Raw genomic sequence first — 19,982 nt, forward strand, 5'->3', positions numbered from 1 at the left:
GCACTTTAGTGTTCCATCTGGGTTACCCTGAGGCTCATAGAGTAAGGTGTTGGGGAGGGGTGATCTGACCACTTCAGGTTTCTGCCTCTGTGCCCCTGGGCCAGAGCTCAGGCAGGCTCAGCAGCTGGTGGCCTGCTGTGCTGGTGTCTCCAGATTTCCCTGATTGTGCTGAGGCACCCCTGGACTTTGGTATCTTCCTGTGTTCAGATGAAATGGGGTTTCCTGGGAAGCCTTCAGCCCTTGACTTCAGACTCAGCACAGCCTCAGTCATACCCTTCCTCTAGGACTTCCAAACCTGCAGCTGTTTCCATTATTTCAAGATTTTATACTGGGGCAATAATCTCTGGATTTTCAGTGTCAGAGTTGGGGATTAGAGCAACTAGGGTTTCCTCCATGATGTTGACTCCTGAGAGCTCAGGTAGATGATTTTTAGAACAACCCAACAGCAGTGGGTTGATGGCCCTAGATGAAGCTGCTGTTGCTGCTGTGGGCCCTGTGTTTGTCTCTTACCTAACTCTAACAGATCCTCCATCTCATGGTGAGAGGTCTGAGAATTGCCCTTGGGGTGGTTGGATCAATAAAGAGTTTCTTTGGTGGATAGGCTTATTTTGCAACTGGCTTTTATGTGTAGATGCTGATATCCAGAGAAATTATAGAGCCTTGCAGAGCCTTATTGATATATCTGCTGTTAGGGGAATGAGCGATGTATGGTAATCCAGCACATAAACTGCGGAATGTTCAAACAAGTCGTAGGAACATCAAGGAAAAGTAAGATCATCGTAACCTAGTGAGGAGAGACTCTCCAGAAGAAGTCAATCAAAGGTGGTAGAGGTCAGGAAGAAATGGGATCTTGCAAAGGCCTTTGGGTTTGGTAATGAAGTTTGAACGTATGTTAAGAATAGGGAAGATCTGGGCATTTTTATAGGCAGCAGGGAAGGGGCTAGTACATAAAGAAACATTGAAGGTCATAACAAGAGTGAGGATACTCCAAGAGGCAAACTTTCAAAGGAGATGGGATTAAATAGGAACAAAGGCACAGGTAGAGTGGTGAATAATATATCATTTTTAGTAGCAGACTTCAACGAATGGAGATCTTTAAGTAACTCATTTTGTGTCTCTGTATGCCAATGCATACATTGCCTATGGTCACTTGGTAAGTGTTGAATTGAATTTTTTAGTTATAATGAAAATGACTACTCATTTTATGTGAAGTTTAGTGAAAGCTTCATAATATTAAACTACTAAACTTTCCACTTATCTCAGTTTCTTCATCTGTAAAATGAGGACCCAGGTCCTTTCCAGTTTTAATATTCAATCATTTCAGGTAATTATTGGAAGAGTCTTCATTTTCATCATTTATATTTACTGTCTTCTATGAGTAAATATGAATAGAGACATTAAGGTGACGTGGAGGGATTGATGGGTTGGTGTCAGGAAAACCTGGGCAGCAATCTCATATCTTATGCAACCTAACTTTGTGATCCAGGGTTACTCATTTAACTTCCACATGCCCCAGGCGACTCCTCTAGAACTTAATATATTAGATGGCAGACAGGTGCATTCTGTTCTTGTTGATGGAGGAAGTTCTTCCTTTGAAAGTTCATCACTTTGGGGCGGCCAGGTAGCACAGCGAGTAAGAGCACCAGCTCCAGTGTTGAGAAGACCTGGAGATCGAATCCCGGGCTCAGACACTTAGCACCCACCCAGAAACACCTGGCCGTGTAACCTTGAGCAAGTTACTTAACTCTGATTGCTTAAAAAAAAAGTTCATCACTTTAATTAAATCTAAGTTCCTTTGACAATATACAGCTTCTTGATTTTTTCTGCTATTTGTAACTTTGATAGAGAAATGGGTTAATTGTATGTAAATATTCAATAATATAGTGAGATTTAAACATAACTTGCTGAACAAAAATATAGAGAAAGATGAAATAAAAACTATTCATATAAGCATATACATATAGATAACAATAATAGGTATTATGGTGGTATTTATTTGATTTTTAGAAATATACTCATAACTATCATATGAATGATAAAAGAAATGCAACTTCAGAAAAGTATGGAATCATAGTGGATTTTCTATTGGTGACCACATCTCAATTTGATCCATAGACCAACATAGTTGTAGATATGGGTGTATTCCTCAATCATGAGGGCAAAATATTTACCTGTTTCTTTTGATGTTCAATTTGATACTCTAGCCTAATTTAACCTTAAAGAAAGTGACCACATTTTAGATCAGTCAATGTAGAAGAGGAAAGATGGTGTTCCAACCAAGGTGGCAGGTCAATGGGACATGAAAACAGGCAAGAGGGGAAAGTACCACAAAGAGAAGAGACACACAGAGAAAGACAGAGACATAGAGGTGGGAGCAGAAAGAAGGAAGAGAGGAAAGGAGGAAGGGAAAAGGAAAAAGATATAGAGAGGAAAGGAGGAAGAGAAAAGGAAAAAGATATAGAGAGGAAAGGAGGGAAGGAAGCAGAAAGACAGGGAGATCAATAAATAATAGGGAGAGAATGAGGAGGAGGGAGAGAAAGAGAGAGAAAATCAGGGAGGGAGAGAAAGGAGAGAGTGGGAAAGTGTGTGTGTGTGTGTGTGTGTGTGTGTGTAAGAGACAAAGAGAGGGAGAGAGAGAGAGAGAGAGAGAGAGAGAGAGAGAGAGAGAGAGAGAGAGAGAGATTTCTAAATTCCCCATGGTAGCAATCCTTAAGATACAGGGAGGTATGATGGAAAGAAACATAAGTTTATAATTTTATAAAGAGAAAAAAGAAATGAATTAATTTTGTCACTTCAGAGAAATCTATTTCTGTAGTTTGTATAGATGGAAATTTAATTTTTTTTAAATAATCAAGTAAATACAGTACTGTCCACAAGGGGCAAAATAGTATAACATTTTTATCAATGACATAAATTAGAAAGGGAGACCTAGTCCTAGCAAATTTATATATTAATCTAGTATATAGAAGTAGTTAATGTATAGGAAACCAGAATTGGAATTTACAAAATTGGCAAAATTTCACGACATAAAGGACCAAATCTAATGACATTCAATATGATAGTGATTAACATAAAATCATATATTTAGGTTCAAAAACCAAATATACAAATACAAAATGGGGAAGATAGCATGGTTCACTGGAAAGAAAGCAAGATATAGAGCCCTATGACCTGAGTTAGAATGCTAGTTCTTTCCCTTTCATACTTGTGTAGGCTTTGGCATGTCAATCACACTCAGGAGAGGGCTGGAGCCACCTGGCTAGAGCCAATTAATGTTAAAATTTCACCCTGAGCATTTTATACCTCAGAAATCAACAAATGCTACAAATCAGAGGTGAATTTTTATTTCATTGGTTGTCTAGACTCAATGCAGATTAAATTTAAAAATGTGTAGTGCACAAATCCAAGAAAGACTGCTCTACAACATTTAACAGCACACCTCTAAAATTTGAGTTTCCTCAATCAGAAGTTTGACTAAACCTTATTTTTAAGCTTCCTTCTAGCTCTAAACCTATAATTCTTAATCCTATGGTATTATTAGGAAGCAGCTCTTATGAAAGTGACCATATCCCTACATAAAGCTAACGCATTTATAGACCACATTAAAAGAAGTACAATGTTCAAAATATTGTTCATGACAGCCTCACTATACTCTAACTAAAATGAATACTGTTTCTCTGTACATTTCAAGTGTAAAATTGATCGACTGAACTGTCTAAAGAAAGGTAATGAGGATTTTTAAATAAACCGAGCATATTCAACACAGAAAAGATAAAAATTGCGGGGAGAGGACAGGAAGAAATCATAATTTTCTTCAAATATTTAAAGGGCTACACTGTAGAAAATGAAATAGACTTTCTCTGTACAGCCATAGAGGATCATAAACTAACACATTCATTGTGAGAGGGAAGTTATTCCCAGAGATGTTAAATGAATTACCCAGTGTTGCTGAGGTATTAAGTTACAGCACTGGTATTTGAACTCAGGTCCTCAAAGACTCCAAGCTCTAAGTTCTTTAGGCCACACTATACTGCAGAAAATAATATTCCTGGATGGGATTTCCAGGGAGTCAAATTTCATCTCACTATAATAAAGGACTTTTTAATGTGAGTTTTCAAAAATGGAATAGGTTGAATTATTATAATAATAATGAGCTCCCCATCACTGGAAGCACTTGAATGTTTGTGAAATTGAATTGAGTCAAATTCTGAAGGACTCTCTCTAAGATACATTGAGTCAGAAAGCAGACTAGATAATATTAATGTTACTTGCAACTCCAAGATTTTAATATTCTAAATCACTTTCTTCCTTCATTATAATGAAGTCATGATCATACACTTTGGAAAAATAAATATGAAAAGCCCATGAAAGTATCTTCTGCCAAATCTAAAAACACAACCTATGAGAGGAATTTCTGTCTGGCATAGAAAATTCTTCCATTGCCCCCAAATGAATGACAGTTGCATCTGTCATATTATCAATATTTCCATGAGGGGATAAATCAGGTTAGTATTTGTATTCACCACTGAGAATTCTTTGCTCATTCTAATATGTCATTTTGAGGAGCTCCTTCAGGTTGAATGAAATATAAATGGTCTTTTTAGAGAGAGCAAAGCAAAACTGTGACCATTTTTGTCTCCTTAATGACCTACAAAGGTCATTTGACACTCGCCTTTGCCAAACATAAATTCATCTTAAATCAGTTCTCTAGCATGGAAATAGTTTCACTTGCCAGAGAGAAAAGCAAAGCAAAAAAGAAACAAATAAACTAGAACAAGCAAAAAACACTCAGAGCTAAGTGCTAAGTTGGGAAACTCAAGCATGTCTTTTTTTTTTTAATGTTTGCCTTAAGTGGCTCTCAAGTCATTGGGTTTGAGGAAAACTGTGTTAGAATGCTTACATTGCACCCAATGCATTGGTCATGAAACTGACCTGAAGAATGAGCTAATCTTGCATGTATATGCTTGTCATGCCCACCTGCGTGTGCGTGCAGACACTGCATTTGAGAGTACAGGGAGAGTAAGGTAGGTGTTAAAATTCCGAAAGAGAATTAGGCTCGGATCGCTACAATTGGGTCTAGCTTCTATTTTGTTTCCCTAGCTCCCTTCCTACCCCTCCCATCTCCACAAGGGAGGATGCTGGAGGCTGGGGGCGCTGAGGACTCAGTGCTGGAATGGTCTCCTTTCAGTCTGGGCTGTGCTTGTGTTCTGCTCCTCCTAGTGTCACTGCTGCAGCCTTGAATGCTGGCTCCCTGTTCACTCTGCTGCCTCCGTGCTTCGGCGCAAACCCGTCTGGAAAACCAACAGAGCAGAGGAAGAGGCAAAGGAGGGTGGCAGGAGGAGAAGTTCCCCAGGCAAAGTCTCGGAGTGGCATTGGCTCGGGAAGTTTTCACGTCATTTGCTTCCTTTCGCCTCCCTCTCCCTTCCCCTCCTTCAGCCTCTCCCCCCGTAGAACCCGGAGCGCCCATGGAGCAGGTTGAGAAGAGGAAACCGAGCTTGCAGGACTGAGAACCCCTGGACCCGGAGCCCGTGATGTCTGGCCCCAAACTGGAGACTTCCCCGCCTTGTCGGAACTGGTCATCTTGTCCAGAGCTCAACAGGACTCGGGAGCCTTTGGGGAATCTCTCCCTCTATGACGATGAGGAATTGCTGCGCTACGTGTGGAGAGAATATTTACACCCCAAAGAATATGAATGGGTTCTGATCGCTGGCTATATCATCGTTTTCATCGTGGCGCTCATTGGCAACGTCCTGGGTGAGTGTCCCCCTCGGGCAGCTCTCCAAAGGACTGTCACCTTCCCTCTGCCAGAGGTTGGGAAAGGTCCCTTTACCCCCAGTGTGTTGCCTAGAGTAACAGACACAAAGGGGTCTAAGTGTTAATGTGGGCTTTCTCTACTTTATTGAAAAAAAAAGTTTCCTGTTTGACTAACCAGGGTGCATTGAACTGAAATCTTGCCTTTACCTTGCTGTGCACGGGGAAATCACCACACACACCCCAACACACCCCATCCCGCCGTCATCCCTCACCCTTCCCCACCTCATTGCCCTCCACTCACCATGAAACCTTCTAGGGGTGGAAGAAGTGACTCAGTGGTTAAAGATTTGGACCCTGTTTAGTGAAAGAAATTAGACTTCCTGCTATTATTGAAGCTGGGTACTTCTACAGTTAGGTAGAGTATCAAAGCTGTGTGTTACTTGCATCCCAGACCTGCCCTCTTAAGGAAAGGTGTTCTTTTGGGTTGCAAAAGTCATAATGCGATTCCAGAGGCAGTTTGCCCTTTTTTAGCTCTTAGCAGCAGCTGCCCAGACGGACTAATGGGAGGGGGGAGTAAGGACATATTAGGGAGTGTCTCCTTCAAGGACTAAACCACAGGAGCATAGGACAGTACAGGGTTAGGAAAGAAGAGGGGGGAAAGGAAAAACATCTGAGAAAAAGTCTCAACCCTCTCTCTGTCAGATGTCTGGATTTTATATTGTTCTGGCTTTGTGTTAGTTACTATTATGATACAGGAGTCAGAAAGGACAGACCCTGGTGCTTGGAAATGAGGCAACCACCAAAACAATAATTTCCTTTCCTCTTCTCTTATTCTGGTGCAGGTGGGAGTGAGGGGTGGGAAGCACAGTGGGTTTGTGATCTGTGGGAACCCACAATGCTATTCTATTCAGAGAGGAAAACTTTGAACTGTAGGTATGATTGGGGTGAGCATAGGAATAAGAAAAAATGAGATTGAAGGCAAACTTGCAGGGAGGGAGTTATAGATATTCAGTGGGATGCTGTTTCAAATGTCCGGGTCAGGGATGGAGGCTTAAATGGAATGGAATCAAGAGAAAAGGTGATTTAGATACAGGTTCCCTTGAATTGATATTAGGAAATGGAGGGAATACACAGGGTCAGGCAACCTAGAGTGAACTGTTGGATGTCTTGGAAGCCAAAAGTCAGAAATGACCTGAATTTTGGAAGAACAGTAAACTATTAGCAAGTTTACAATACTAATCTGGTTTTGCCCTCTGTACTCAAATAGATAACCTTGGCTGTGAAGCATTCATGGCCAAAGGTAGGCGATAGACCAGTGCTCAAGAAAGCATTCGAGGTTGCAGTCCAAGGGCTGGCTTATTATTTTATGAGACATAGCAAAATAGCTATGGGTACATGGGTATGCCCTTAGTATATCTCCAAGCTAAACAGTTTCCTTTTTTAATGAAAAAATGCATATATAAACACACACAGGCATACCTGCACATGTGTGTATGTATATATATATGTATATATATATATATGAATTTTCAGGACACAAATATATTTATAAGACCTATCCAGCCAGTACTTGCAATACTGATGGAGATGGACATTGTCATAGTTCTGACTATATAACTGAACTGATATTTGTCCTGCTCCTGTCTTCCTTTCATTCATTTTCAGAATTATATTTAGGTATAATGCCACTTGATCATTGCATGATGATAACACATCAGAAAAGTAGAGAGTTTAGGGAGGTCCCCACTCTCTCTCAGGCTCTACAGACTACTTGATTCAGTAATGAGTTCCCAGGATTCCCCTATATCCATGTGCAACTATTGTGAATGAATGGTCTTCATTGACTATCTGGGCTCTCTCCTCACTAATACAACTTAATAATTAAGGAATACAAATGATATGCACTGAGCATTTAATATTTTGAGGATACAAGTAAAGATGAAAAGATATTTTGATACTACTTAACCAACTCCGTCCTGTGTCTTTATGATTTTAATACTTAATATGAAAGCTAATTTTCTATCTCTCCATCACCCTCCCTCTTTGACTACCCTCAAAGCCTGGGGGCAGGGGAAGAGGAGGAGAGGTTTATTTCTTACATTTGTGGGGTATGTTTCTGTACCTGGGAAAGTTTTGATTTTGAGGCTTAGGAAATGCATACTACAGTTATTCTGTCTGATTGAAATATCAGGGGGAATAGAGAGCACTGTCCACAAACCTAAGTGCTGAAAAGATAAGGTCAACAGTGTACAGAGGAAGGAAGGAAGGAAGGAAGGAAGGAAGGAAGGAAGGAAGGAAGGAAGGAAGGAAGGAAGGAAGGAAGGAAGGAAGGAAGGAAGGAAGGAAGGAAGGAAGGAAGGAAAGAAAAGAGGAGGAAGGGAGAAAAAGATGAGAAAAATTAATTTGAGTTACTTCACCCTCAAGATATTTGGAGTTATTTTCCTTTTGACTGAAAAGTACAGAAAACCTCTCTAGCTGAGCTGAAACCTCTTCTTTACTCAGCTATTCCCTGAAAGTTGATGGGGTTTAGGTTTGACATTTAAACAAATGAGCAGTGTCATTACTCACCAGCAACTTCCTGGTCTTTGATGTCACTGTCAAATTTGCAAAACGGATTAGATAGAGAATTGCCTCTTTTTTTTTGCCTCTGGTGTAAGTTATTTTATGAGGAGAGTGACAGGACAAGAAAGCACATCACTCACACAATATAAAGAGACAACATTAGATATGAAGGTGAAATATCACAGCATAGTAGGAAGATTTAATCAACCTCTTTTCAGGTTCCATTCAGTTTCTTTTTCAAATGACTGGCTACTCTAAAAAATTTAGCCTTGTAGAACTCAGTAATTTAATTCTGTCTCCTAGAAAACATTTCCTTCACAACATTGGACTGGGAAAGCAGTGAATCAGGACTCAACCTTTGCATGTTAGTGAAGCAGATGAATTTTGTCATTGGTCTCTTCATTTCACAAAGGCTCCTGATTATTGCTTCTCAGAAGCTTAGTTACCTTATGATTTCTCTTCTTTCCCTACAATCTGCTATATCTAACTTCTGTCAGGAGATGAAGGATCAAATCAATCCTTCCTCATGAAGATGCAAATGACTAATAAAATTAAAAGTGTTACCTTTCTTAGGCAGAGTGAAAAAATGCAACTCCTACTGTGGAGTTTCAGCCACTACAGAGCTGGTCATAGGGCTAGGTAGATAGATAGTTTTGCCATTTTTTTTCAATGAAGAACCTTCTGAGTGCCCTAAAATTTCACAAAATAAATTACCAGCTCCTAAGGCAACCTTTAAGTGAAACCATAGAAGCAGTGTTATTCATTTTTTCATTCTCCAAACATTTATTAAGCAATTACCACATTGCAAATATTATGTTGGGCACTGTGGAGGGTATACAAATGCCAGCATTAGTCTTTGTTAAGGTGGCATAGTGAAAAGAATCCTGAACTTACATTCAAGAATGTCTGCATCTGAATTCCCTCTCTGATAATTATTAGTTTTGTTACTACAGGAGAGGTAATTGATCTCCCTGAGTCTTAGTTTCCTCTTCTGTAAAATGTCGATAATAATGATACTCAACTGACATAATACATGTTAAACACTTTGGAAACCTTAAGGCATTAAATGTCAGCTCTTAATTTTATTTATCCTTATACTTAAGATGAGGAGAATCAAGAGACCTGGGTTCTAGTCTTACCTCAGTGTGTGACCTTGGACGACAATGCCAATGATTTAAAATTTCATCAGTATAGATTATCCCAGAATTAGATTACAGATGCTACAATCCTTAATAGATTACTTTCATGAGTAAATAAAAAAATCAGTTGTTACACAAGCATTTATAAAGCACCTAAAATATACCTGACAGTGGGAATCCAAAGATAAAATCAAATAGTCCCTGCCCTGAGGAGTTTGCATTTGACTGAGGAATGCAACACATTCTTATATAATTACACATATACACAAAGAAAAAAATACACACACATACACATCTATGTATAGATATGCACATATATACATATATATGTATACGAAATAAATGCAATTAAAATTTTATGGCATAGGGTACTAGCTAAAAGAAGATATCAGAAAGGGCTTCATATAAAAGATATTTGAGCTAAGTTGTCAAGGAAACAATGGATTCTAAGAGGGAGGTGTGAGCTATTAGTTCATTCTAAACAAAGGGAACATCAGTAGAAAGGTATAAAAGCAGGAGATAAAATGAGATGTATGATAGGGGGTATCACAGCAAAAAATGACAGGTTAGCTGGACTGTACAGTGAGCTTCTAGGGACAAAATTATTCATCATCTGGTTGCAGAGATGATGATGGATAATACCTTACATTTATGTATTGCTGTGTATTGTTGTATGATTTTTAAATCACTTTTCCTCGATACAACCCTATGTGGATAGTCATGGAAATATTGTTAATATATTTTTTCCCCAAGACTAGGAAACTGAGTTTAGAGAGGTTAAGTTGCTTGCCCAAGGTCAAACAACTAACCAATTACAGAATAAGAACATGAACAGATGTCTTCTGTCTCCAAGTACTGGGTTTCCCCATCTGTAATATCAGGACAATATTTTATCATTCTTAGATTTTTGAGCTACAATGACACTTAGAGATCATCTAGCTTTGACCCACCCCTACTTTATAAGAACAACATAAAAAGAAATAGAAATGTAAACTTAGCTCAAGTTATTTGTAGAGTTAATGCATAATGCAGACATCTAAGAATCTTGTATTATATTGAATGAAAGAAGATAAATAGTTTTAAAACTGTTACTGTTAACACGATCCACACAGTCCTTTTGCTTATAAATTGTAATATGGTTTGCTAACTGAAGATTTATTTAAACAGAGCTGTTTTGGCATTTCCAGACATTTCTTTCAAAATATTTCCTATGAATTTTGATTCATTATTATTATTCAATGTCTTTGATTTGATATATTGTCTAGAATATTTTCATAATGACATATAAGTGCATATATTTTAGTATATGTAATAAATTTTCTGTATATTTTTTCCATGAATATCTTTGTTTCTCAATCTATTCAGTTAGAATCAGCCCCCAAATGCAAACACTGTTTTTCCCAGAAGCCAATGACAGCAGCATGGGTCATTCATTCATGAATTCTCATTCATTCGCTGATCCATTCATTTCATATCACAGTGTCATATGATTTAGAGAAAGAAGTTATTTGGTGTAAGATTTTCATTTTATAGATGAGGGAATTGGATTCCATAGATGTAAAATAACTTGTGCAAGGTCACTTAGGTAGCAATTAGCATTCATCCATTTAACAAATAATATTGAAAAGTTGCTAGGGAGATAGCATTGTAAAAGGTATTGTTGGGAAAATCATTAAGCCGTTGTTCCTATCCAAAATGCTGGGAAGTTAGGAATGTACATAAATATTAAACTACTATAAAAGAGAATATATATATATAATATTTAAAATGCCATTGTAAATAACTTAGCACCATGAAAAAAAAACAGATTATAAGTGCTTTGAGTTAAAAAGAAAGGGAGTTTCCCTATGGCAGAGAGAGGTCAGAAAGTCTTTTATGGAAGAGGCAGAATTTGATGCTATATATAATATATATATATAACACATATATGTAATATAATCTGTGCACATTATATGCACATGTATTAATATACTCATTCAAATGCATATGTTTGGGTTTTTTTGTCATTTTAGTCATGTAAAACACTTTGTGACCCCATTTGGGGTTTTCTTGCCAAAGAAACAAGAACTTTGCCAATTCTTTCTTCGGCTCATTTTACAGATGAGGAACAAAAGCAAACAAAGTTAAGGTACTTGCTTAGAGTCACATGGCTAGTAACTGTCTGAGGCCAGATTTGAATTGAGGAAGATGAGTCTTCTGACATCAGAGCCAGGCATTCTATGCTCTGTGCCACTTAGCTATTGTGTGTATATGTGGTTAGGCAAATAGGAAGAAAGAGAGATAATGAACACTCCATTTGCAGTATTAGGTGAATAAGAACTTGTGTTTTGGGAAAATGAATGGAATTTTCCTGGAAGTAAAACAGTCTGGGTGGAGCAGAAGGTTAGTATTTGAGACTGGAACTATAGACTGTAGCATGATACATGGGGCCTTGAATACCAAATTAAGTATTAGTTTACATTTTATTTTTGTAGTAAATAGAAAGTCATTTCATTTTTTAGGAGGGGAATAATATTATGAAAGATGAATTTAGGCAAATTAGTCTGGCAGCTGCACTAATAATTGATTAGAATGGAAAGTGGGAGGAGTTTGGAAGGAAGGAGGTCATTGAACCAGAGAATCTGGGAAGTAATCTTAAAGGTCATCTAGTTCCTTCTGAATCTAAAGCTCAACTTGCCCGATACATACCAAAATAGTCATGCACCTTTTTCTTGAAAACCTGATGTAACAGAAACTCTCTTCCTCTCAACATCATAAATGTAGTTTTGGGGAACTCTATTAGCATCCCCTTCCTTACACTGAGTTGTTCTATCTTCCTGCAACTTCTACACTATTCCTTGTTATTTCTGGTGGAGTTACATAAAATAAATATAATCTTAGTCCTACACCACAATTCTTCCACTATTTCAAGAAACAGTTTGCCTCAATCATCTTGTTTAGCTAAACACACAAACAGACAGACAGATAGATGATAGACAGACAGATAGATAGATAGATAGATAGATAGATAGATAGATAGATATCAGTACTTTTCATCCATTCATATTATAAAAGAACAAATTTAGATCTGACCTTTTCAGGTCATCTATTCCAACCCCTTCTTTTTACAGATGAGAAAACTGAGCCTCTAGAGAAGTTAAATGATTCATCTGAGTCTATATAAATAGGAAGTGGAAAAGGTGACCTTCAACCCCAGGTCTTCTGAATCCAAATACAGTCTTTTTTCTACTACTTCACTAGATTAATTTTGTTCATGATTTTTGTTGCTCTATTCAGTAGGTATAAGCTCCAGCTTGTCAATGTTCCTTCTAAAAGCTTGTGCTCAGACCAGAATGTCTCATTCAAATACCATTTGACCAAGGTAGATTATATATACCTATTACTTCCCTCAATAGGGATATAACATGTTTATTAAGGCAGTCTTAAGCCTGTTGCTATTAAATCAAAGAGCTCATTCAACAAATTGTCTATAGAATGATGGATTTTTATTCCATAGCAACTGTTTAGGCCATATACTAAGACAAAGTGGTTGCAATCTGTGTCAGTGGAGGGGGTACATACATCAACATAATTGCAAATTTTTGTGTTATTGAAATATAATGTTATGTTATCTTTTGTGTTGTTACATTATGTTGTTGACTCATCTCAACCTAGTACTCTACATCGCCCAGTCCAGCCCCCAATTGTGAGTTGTATGAACTTTTATCTAGATTTTTGTTTGTATAATTAATCATTAAACATAAATACATGGTTTTACATTAACTCTATTCAAATTTCATCTACTTATTTTGTCAAAACATCTTCATGATTTGGTAATGTAGTATATTCCCTATTTCATTGAAAATTTTGATGAACAGGCAGTTATGCTTTCTTTTAAATCATTAATAAAAATACTGAAGAAGTAGGTTAAAGTCAGAGCCCTAAGGTACTCCACTAGAGACCTTTTCCCAAACTGAAATCTTTGGATCCAGTCATTTAGTGTTGAATTAATCTCATTCTATTATGAACCAATACACTTTAAATATTTGTTAAAAATAAAGATGTAACACATGTATGTAACTTCTCTGATCTGTTTAGAAAAAAATCCTAACAAAAATGAGATTAATCCAGCATGCAATAAGTCGATAAATCCATACAAGTTTTTCTGTACCTATGTGTAAGATTTTATCTTTATCCCTTCTGAATTTAATTTAATTATATCCAATCTTATGCTCTAATGTGTCACAATCTTTTTTAATCTTGCCTCAGTCATCAAGGTTTTTTGTTGTTCCACAAGATATTTTGTTTATACATTTGATACGCATGCCATTTCTGCTTATATTCAAGCTATTGATCAACAATTTTAAATGACCCAGGGCCAAAAACAGTCCCTGGGACACTCAATTAGACACATGCCAGAATGATATTGAACCATTAACAAATATATATATTTAATATGGTCCTTCAATCAGTACTAACCTGTATTACTCTCTAAGGCATTATTACAACATGTCCATAAGAGCAGAATGAAATAATTTATGAATTTTTAGACAAAATCTGTGATTTCATATTTTAATCAATTTATCTGTGTTGACACTTTGTAATTGCGATTTCCTTTTCTATATATTCAATTCTTTTGCAATGCAGTCTAGAATTTTCCCAGGAATTGGAGTAAAGATTAGTGGCCTACTCTATTTTTGAAAATCAAGAAATTTTCCCTCCACCAGTCCTGCATGACATTTAAAATATGAGTGACTGTCACTCAGCAATTACATAGGCCAGTTCTTTCAACCCAAAGCTATATATTTTTTTCTGGACCAGGTTGCTTCAATAAGAACAAATAGGCTTAGTACAGTGCCTATCACATAGTAGGTGCTTAATAAATGTATATTCATGGAGTGATTCTTACCATCTGCTTACTTATCTTGGGCAGCTACCATTATTCCCCTGTGATTTCAGGGGCAAAAATTATTCTCTGTTTTGGAGAAGATAGAATCAAAAGAAAATGGAATAAGTCTGTCTTTTCTTTGTTGTTACTTATTTCCCTATCCACACCAAGCAATAGAATTATTTCTTCTTTAATCCTCCTTTTCCCCAATAGAACTCAAAGGGGATAGAAAAATAGCAACTTTATTTTATCACTATTAGTTTTCTTGATCAGCTTCAGCACATTCTGAACTTTGGAACTATTGGAATTACTTTTGTAAAGACAGTAACATGATCTTGTATTTATACTCTTTTACTGCCTCTTACTTCTACCTTCTGCACATTTTTTTAATCTAAGTGAGTTGGGGAGTTTCCTATATTAGGTCTCCTTAGACCACTTCTGTTTTTACACATCATTAGTACGGTTTACTTTTGTGGCTTCATATTTTCATTCTTGAGATTTCTTCTCTCAGTTGGAATGATTTCCACTGTAGGATTATAGACTTTGGAGATTATTCCTACCCTTCTTATGAAACTTTTGAATCTGATTTTCAAAATTCCAGGATATATTTTAAACTATATAGCCTTTCAGTTCCTTCTCTATTACAAGCTGCAGGAAGGGATTGTTACTTTTCCCCAAGATTTTCCCATGTCCCTATATGGCAGCAAGCACCCCAAGCATCCTCAGGGTTTGCTGCCAACACAGGTTCTTGGATCTGCTTTGATACATTCCCATTACATTAGGCCCCAAGATCTTTTATGCCCATAGCATAGACAATTTACTTTTGAATTAGCACTAAACATCTCTTAGGTCACATTTTCAAGAGACAGAAGTAAGGTTACCAAAGTAGCCACTGGGCCTTAAACAAACACAAAGTACATTGCATTATCACTTCAATTCAAAACAAGAGTCCAAATAAAGTTCTCTTGTGGGGAGGGGGTGTCCCTCCCCTCACACAGCTCCAGCCCCTGCTTCCAAGTACAGAGAGGGGGTTGGGCAACAAAATCAACAAGGTGGGGTCCTTGGGGGTCCAAGGCACTTTATCCCACCCACCATAGTCACAAGTCCATCCTCCCCATGGGTCCCAAACTGTGGGATGCAGCCAGGAAACACATTCAGTGCCCCTGCTTTGCTGCTCAGTTCTTATCTTTTCCTTCTCCTCCCACAGGCGGCAGCCGCTCCTGGCTTCTGCCCAGGTCCTGATGCAGGCAGCTCACCATTCCTGCTCTCAGCTCAGCGAAGTCCACATGCAGGCCATTCTTCTCTCCTGGTCCATGGCTCCACAGAGTCACAGCTACCACAACTGGGAAATAAACAATTATCCCAGCCCCCATACTTTCCTTTTAATCTGCAGATCCTGTTCGTGACACCATTTTGTGGCAGCAAGCACCCCAAGCGTCCTCAGGGTTTGCTGCCAATACAGGTTCTTGGATCTGCTTTGATAAAGGAAAGCAACTCAAAATCTGTTAACAAGCTTACTTTAATCAGTCAAACATGTATCGTTTACCTAGTTCAGGGGAAAAAGGTCAGCACCCCAAACTTCAGAATACACAGACAGAATTATCAAGACAGAGAAACAGATCAAGTAGACAGATTTCCAAACTGTCCAACCATTACATCCATACCAAATCAACATCTGGGTTTCAACATCTGGGTTTTTCAAAGCCAGGGTCTCTGGACAATGGCTCCCCAAAATCCATATCAAATCACAGAACACTTCTCAAAGTGAGCCCCCAAAACAAAGCTACACATCAGGGCTTATATAGCCTTCTCCTGGCTCAGAGAATGTAACAACCTTATTGACTCACTGGCCAATCAAGAAGTATCTACTGAAAAACAAGCCTCCCACCCCAGGCTCCAGGTGCACTTTAGACTAGGGGCAGGGAAGATCTTCAAATTTACATTCCCATTACACCCTATTAATGAACCACTTCTTAATTACTAGTGAAAATCACATCCAGGATAGAATTTCTATTCATTGGTTGCTCCATCTTCAGGAGAATGAATTTTTGATAGTGCAACTCCGAAAGATACTAAACATTTTACTTTGTTTTCCTTTCCATTCCCCATTGACTTTCTGGACAATTGAATTTTTTCCTCATTACAACATCATGCCTCTGTGTCAGGTATGTGAAGTATTTTCTCAAACTTTGTTTTATCTCCATTTGTCCAGATAGTCTGTAATATCTTCTGAGGAAAAATCACTTCTACTTTCCCCCCACTCAGTTTCATTCAAATGCTCTTTGTTTTGATTCTCTTCTGTGGTTCCTGGATTTGATGGTCGGGTGTATTCTTAATATAATAATGCATACTATTCACCTTAGGCTTTTATGTTTCATGCTCTGGGTGAATAAGGTATACTCAACCAGAGATATATTCTAGTTTTTGAATCATTCTACCAAGTCACATTGAGAACTATAAGGGCAATTTCTGAATTTTATTTCTGTGAATTTCTAGACATGTGAACTGATGTTTTTCTTCTTTCATTATAGCTACTTTTTCTTTCCACTTTTGTTGTCAATTTAAAACACTTTGATAAGACTTAAATACAATGCACAGATACATTCTTACCATTGTTTGATAAATGTATTCTCTCTCTGTCCAGAAGTCTGCCTTGTTTAATCTTGATTTCAGAAATCCAAACTTTATATTTAACCACAAACTTCTCATGCAGATGTTTTACTTGTCAAATATTTTTCACTTCTAAATCCCTTCCCTTTAAGAGGTAGAAGTGAGGAAACAATCTGTGCCCCTATGGTCTTTGGTTTCTTGCCTCAAATTACATAATCTTTGCCAACACTTTCTAGGTACCTTCTGGCAGCAGTGCTCATGTGAATCACCAGAAATTAGTCATCCATTAAATCTATCAAATTTTCTGTCATATCTTGGATACATGTCCCATGAAGGTAAAAGGCTGGTTTTTTTTACAGATGTTATTAGGCTGGCCAAAAGCTTCCTTGTTATCACTGTGCAAGGGATCATCAAGGACAAGCATTCTCTTCTTCTGGTGAGAAAGATCTCTTCTCCTAGATTCTTCTTGAGTCCTTCTCTTAAGTGTAATTCTGCTCCTTCTGAAAGTTTTTTTTCTTCAAAGAAACTAGAAGGAACATCTGGAGCTGTAATATTTTTTTGTCTTTATAGGCTCCTGAATTCCTCTTCACCAAATTTTTCTTCCGCATCTTTAATTCCTTTAATATTCTCAATTACTTTAATTTCTGTTATTTTTCCACAACTCCAACTCCCCATATACAATTCCTTTTCTTTCTTATTGATTTTTAAGTCAATCTCTCTTCTCAAGCATCTTTTCCTATAATGTTCTGTCAGAGAAGCTCAAAGTGCAAGGCCTCAGCCAGACCTAACTCCTCTGGTTCTATGTTGTCATTGCTTAAAGGACAAATAGATACTTCTTCCTCAGAGCACCCAGCTTCCTCTACAAGAAGTTGCAAATTGATTTTAGCTCCAAGATCCCAGTTGATTTTTTCTTCTCTTCTTCCTTTGTGTGCTATTCTTCCACCCTCCAAACTCTGAGAAGGTCAAGGTTTACCTGCACTTACGATTTTTGTAAATTATTTTTTCACAAAGAACCATGCTTCAACTTTTTTTTAATGGAACATTTCATTGTCCCTGACAATTGTAGTGCAGACAGTCACTCCTGCACTCCCATTACCCTCTCTTTTCGGAGGCATATTAACCTACAGATGGAACATGGATAGTAAGTAATTAGCTGTAGAATAAATACAGCCATCAAATACTCAGTGTATAAGTGAAAAGAACATGAAACTTGGAGTGAAAGGACCTGTGTTTGAATTCTGGTTCTATTCCTTATTGCCTGTGTCAAGTTTGGCAAGTAATATATTCTCACTGAATATCATGTTCTCACCCAGCAACATGAAGTATTTTGGTGATATTACTATTAAGTATCCTTCAAGCATTAAATCCATTATTCTATGAAGTCACTACAAGTTCTCAGGATTGATTATTTTTTTAATACAAGAATTTTTTATTTTACTTTGTTACTTTTATTATTTTAAAATTTATTTTTAGTTTTCAACATTCACTTCTATAAGGTATGGAGATCTAATTTTTCTCCCCTTGTCCTCACCCCCTCCTTCAAGAGGGCATGCAATCTGATATAGGCTATACATGTACAATTATTTTAAACATATTCCCACTTTTAGTTATGTTGTGAAAGAAAAATAAAAACTAAAGGGAAAAATAAAAAGAAAGAAAAAAAGAGAGAAAAATCAGTTTGTTTGAACCTGTATTCAGACTCCATAGTTCTTTCACTGGATGTGGAGAGCATTCTCCATCAAGAGACTTTTGGAATTGTCTTCTGCTCTATTTCTGAGAAGTCTATCAAAGCTGGTCATCACATGATGGTGCTGCTACTGTGTACAATGTTCTTCCTGTTTCTGTTCATTTCATGCAGTACATTTCTTTCAATTCTTTCTGGTTTTTTTTTCTGAAATCCACCTGCTCATCATCTCTTATAGAACAATAGTATTTCAATGCATTCATATACCACAATTGATTCAGCCATTCCACCAAATGATGGACATTCTCTCAATTCTCAACTCTTGACCATCACAAAAAGAGCTACTGTAGATATGTTTGTTCATGTAGGTCCTTTTCCTGTTTTTTATGATCTCTTTGGGATATAGCCTTAGAAGTGGTATTGCTGAGTCAAAGGGAATACACATTTTATAGCCCTTTGGGCATAGTTCCAAATTGCTCTCCAGAATGGTTGAATTAGTTCATAATTCCACCAACAATGTATTAGTGTTCCAATTTTCCACATGTTCTCCAACATGTATCATTTTCCTTTCCTTTCATATTAGCCAATGTGATAGGTGTGAGGTGGTACCTCAGAAGTGTTTTAATTTGAATTTATCTAATCAATAGTGATTTAGACCATTTTTCCATATAGCTTTATAAAGATAGCTTTAATTTCTTCATCTAAAAACTGCCTGTTCATATACTTTCACCATTTATCAATTGGAAAATGACTAACAACTAAGAATTTGAGTCAGTTCTCTATAATTTTAAGAAATGAGGTCTTTATCAGAATCTCTGGCTGCAAAATTTGTACCCCAGTTTTCTGCTTTTCTTTCCAACTTTGGTTGCATTGGTTTTGTTTGTGCAAAAACATCTTAATTTATTGTAATCAAAATTGTCCATTCTGTATTTCATAATGTTCTCTATCTCTTCTTTGGTCATAAATTCTTCCCGTCTCCATAGATCTGACAGGTAAACTATTCCTTGCTCTCTTAAATTGCTTGTGCTCTCACCTTTTATGTCTAAGTCACTTACCCATTTTTATCTTACCTTAGTATATAGGGTGTGAGATATTTGTCTGTGCCTAGTTTCTGTCTTACTAATTTCCTGTGTCCCATCAATTTTTTTCAAATAATGAGTTCTTTTCCCAGAAATTGGAGTCTTCTGGCTTATCAAATAGTAGATTACTATAGCCATTAGCATGGTATCTTGTGTACCTAATCTATTCTACTGATGACCACTCTATTTCTTAAGCAGTACCATTTTGATGATTGCTCCTTTATAATGTAGTATAGATCTGGTATGACTGGGCCACTTTCCCTTGTATTTCTTTTCATTAATTCACT

The 19,982-nt window shown here is 37.2% G+C and overlaps 1 protein-coding gene across 1 annotated transcript in view; it reads left to right on the plus strand.

Moving 5' to 3' along the window:
• The first annotated feature begins 5,184 nt into the window (after positions 1 to 5,184).
• HCRTR2 (hypocretin receptor 2) overlaps positions 5,185 to 19,982 on the plus strand; it is a 206,105-nt gene continuing 191,307 nt past the window's right edge. Inside the window, exon 1 of the mRNA XM_069070647.1 lies at positions 5,185 to 5,754. Coding sequence (XP_068926748.1) covers positions 5,532 to 5,754 — 223 coding nt within the window. The 5' untranslated portion in view covers positions 5,185 to 5,531. The remainder of the gene's footprint in view (positions 5,755 to 19,982) is intronic.

The sequence above is a fragment of the Petaurus breviceps genome, unplaced genomic scaffold, assembly GCF_028583685.1.
Source record: "Petaurus breviceps papuanus isolate PSGF00001 unplaced genomic scaffold, PetGlider_PUasm1.0 90822, whole genome shotgun sequence".
NCBI lineage: Eukaryota > Metazoa > Chordata > Mammalia > Diprotodontia > Petauridae > Petaurus > Petaurus breviceps.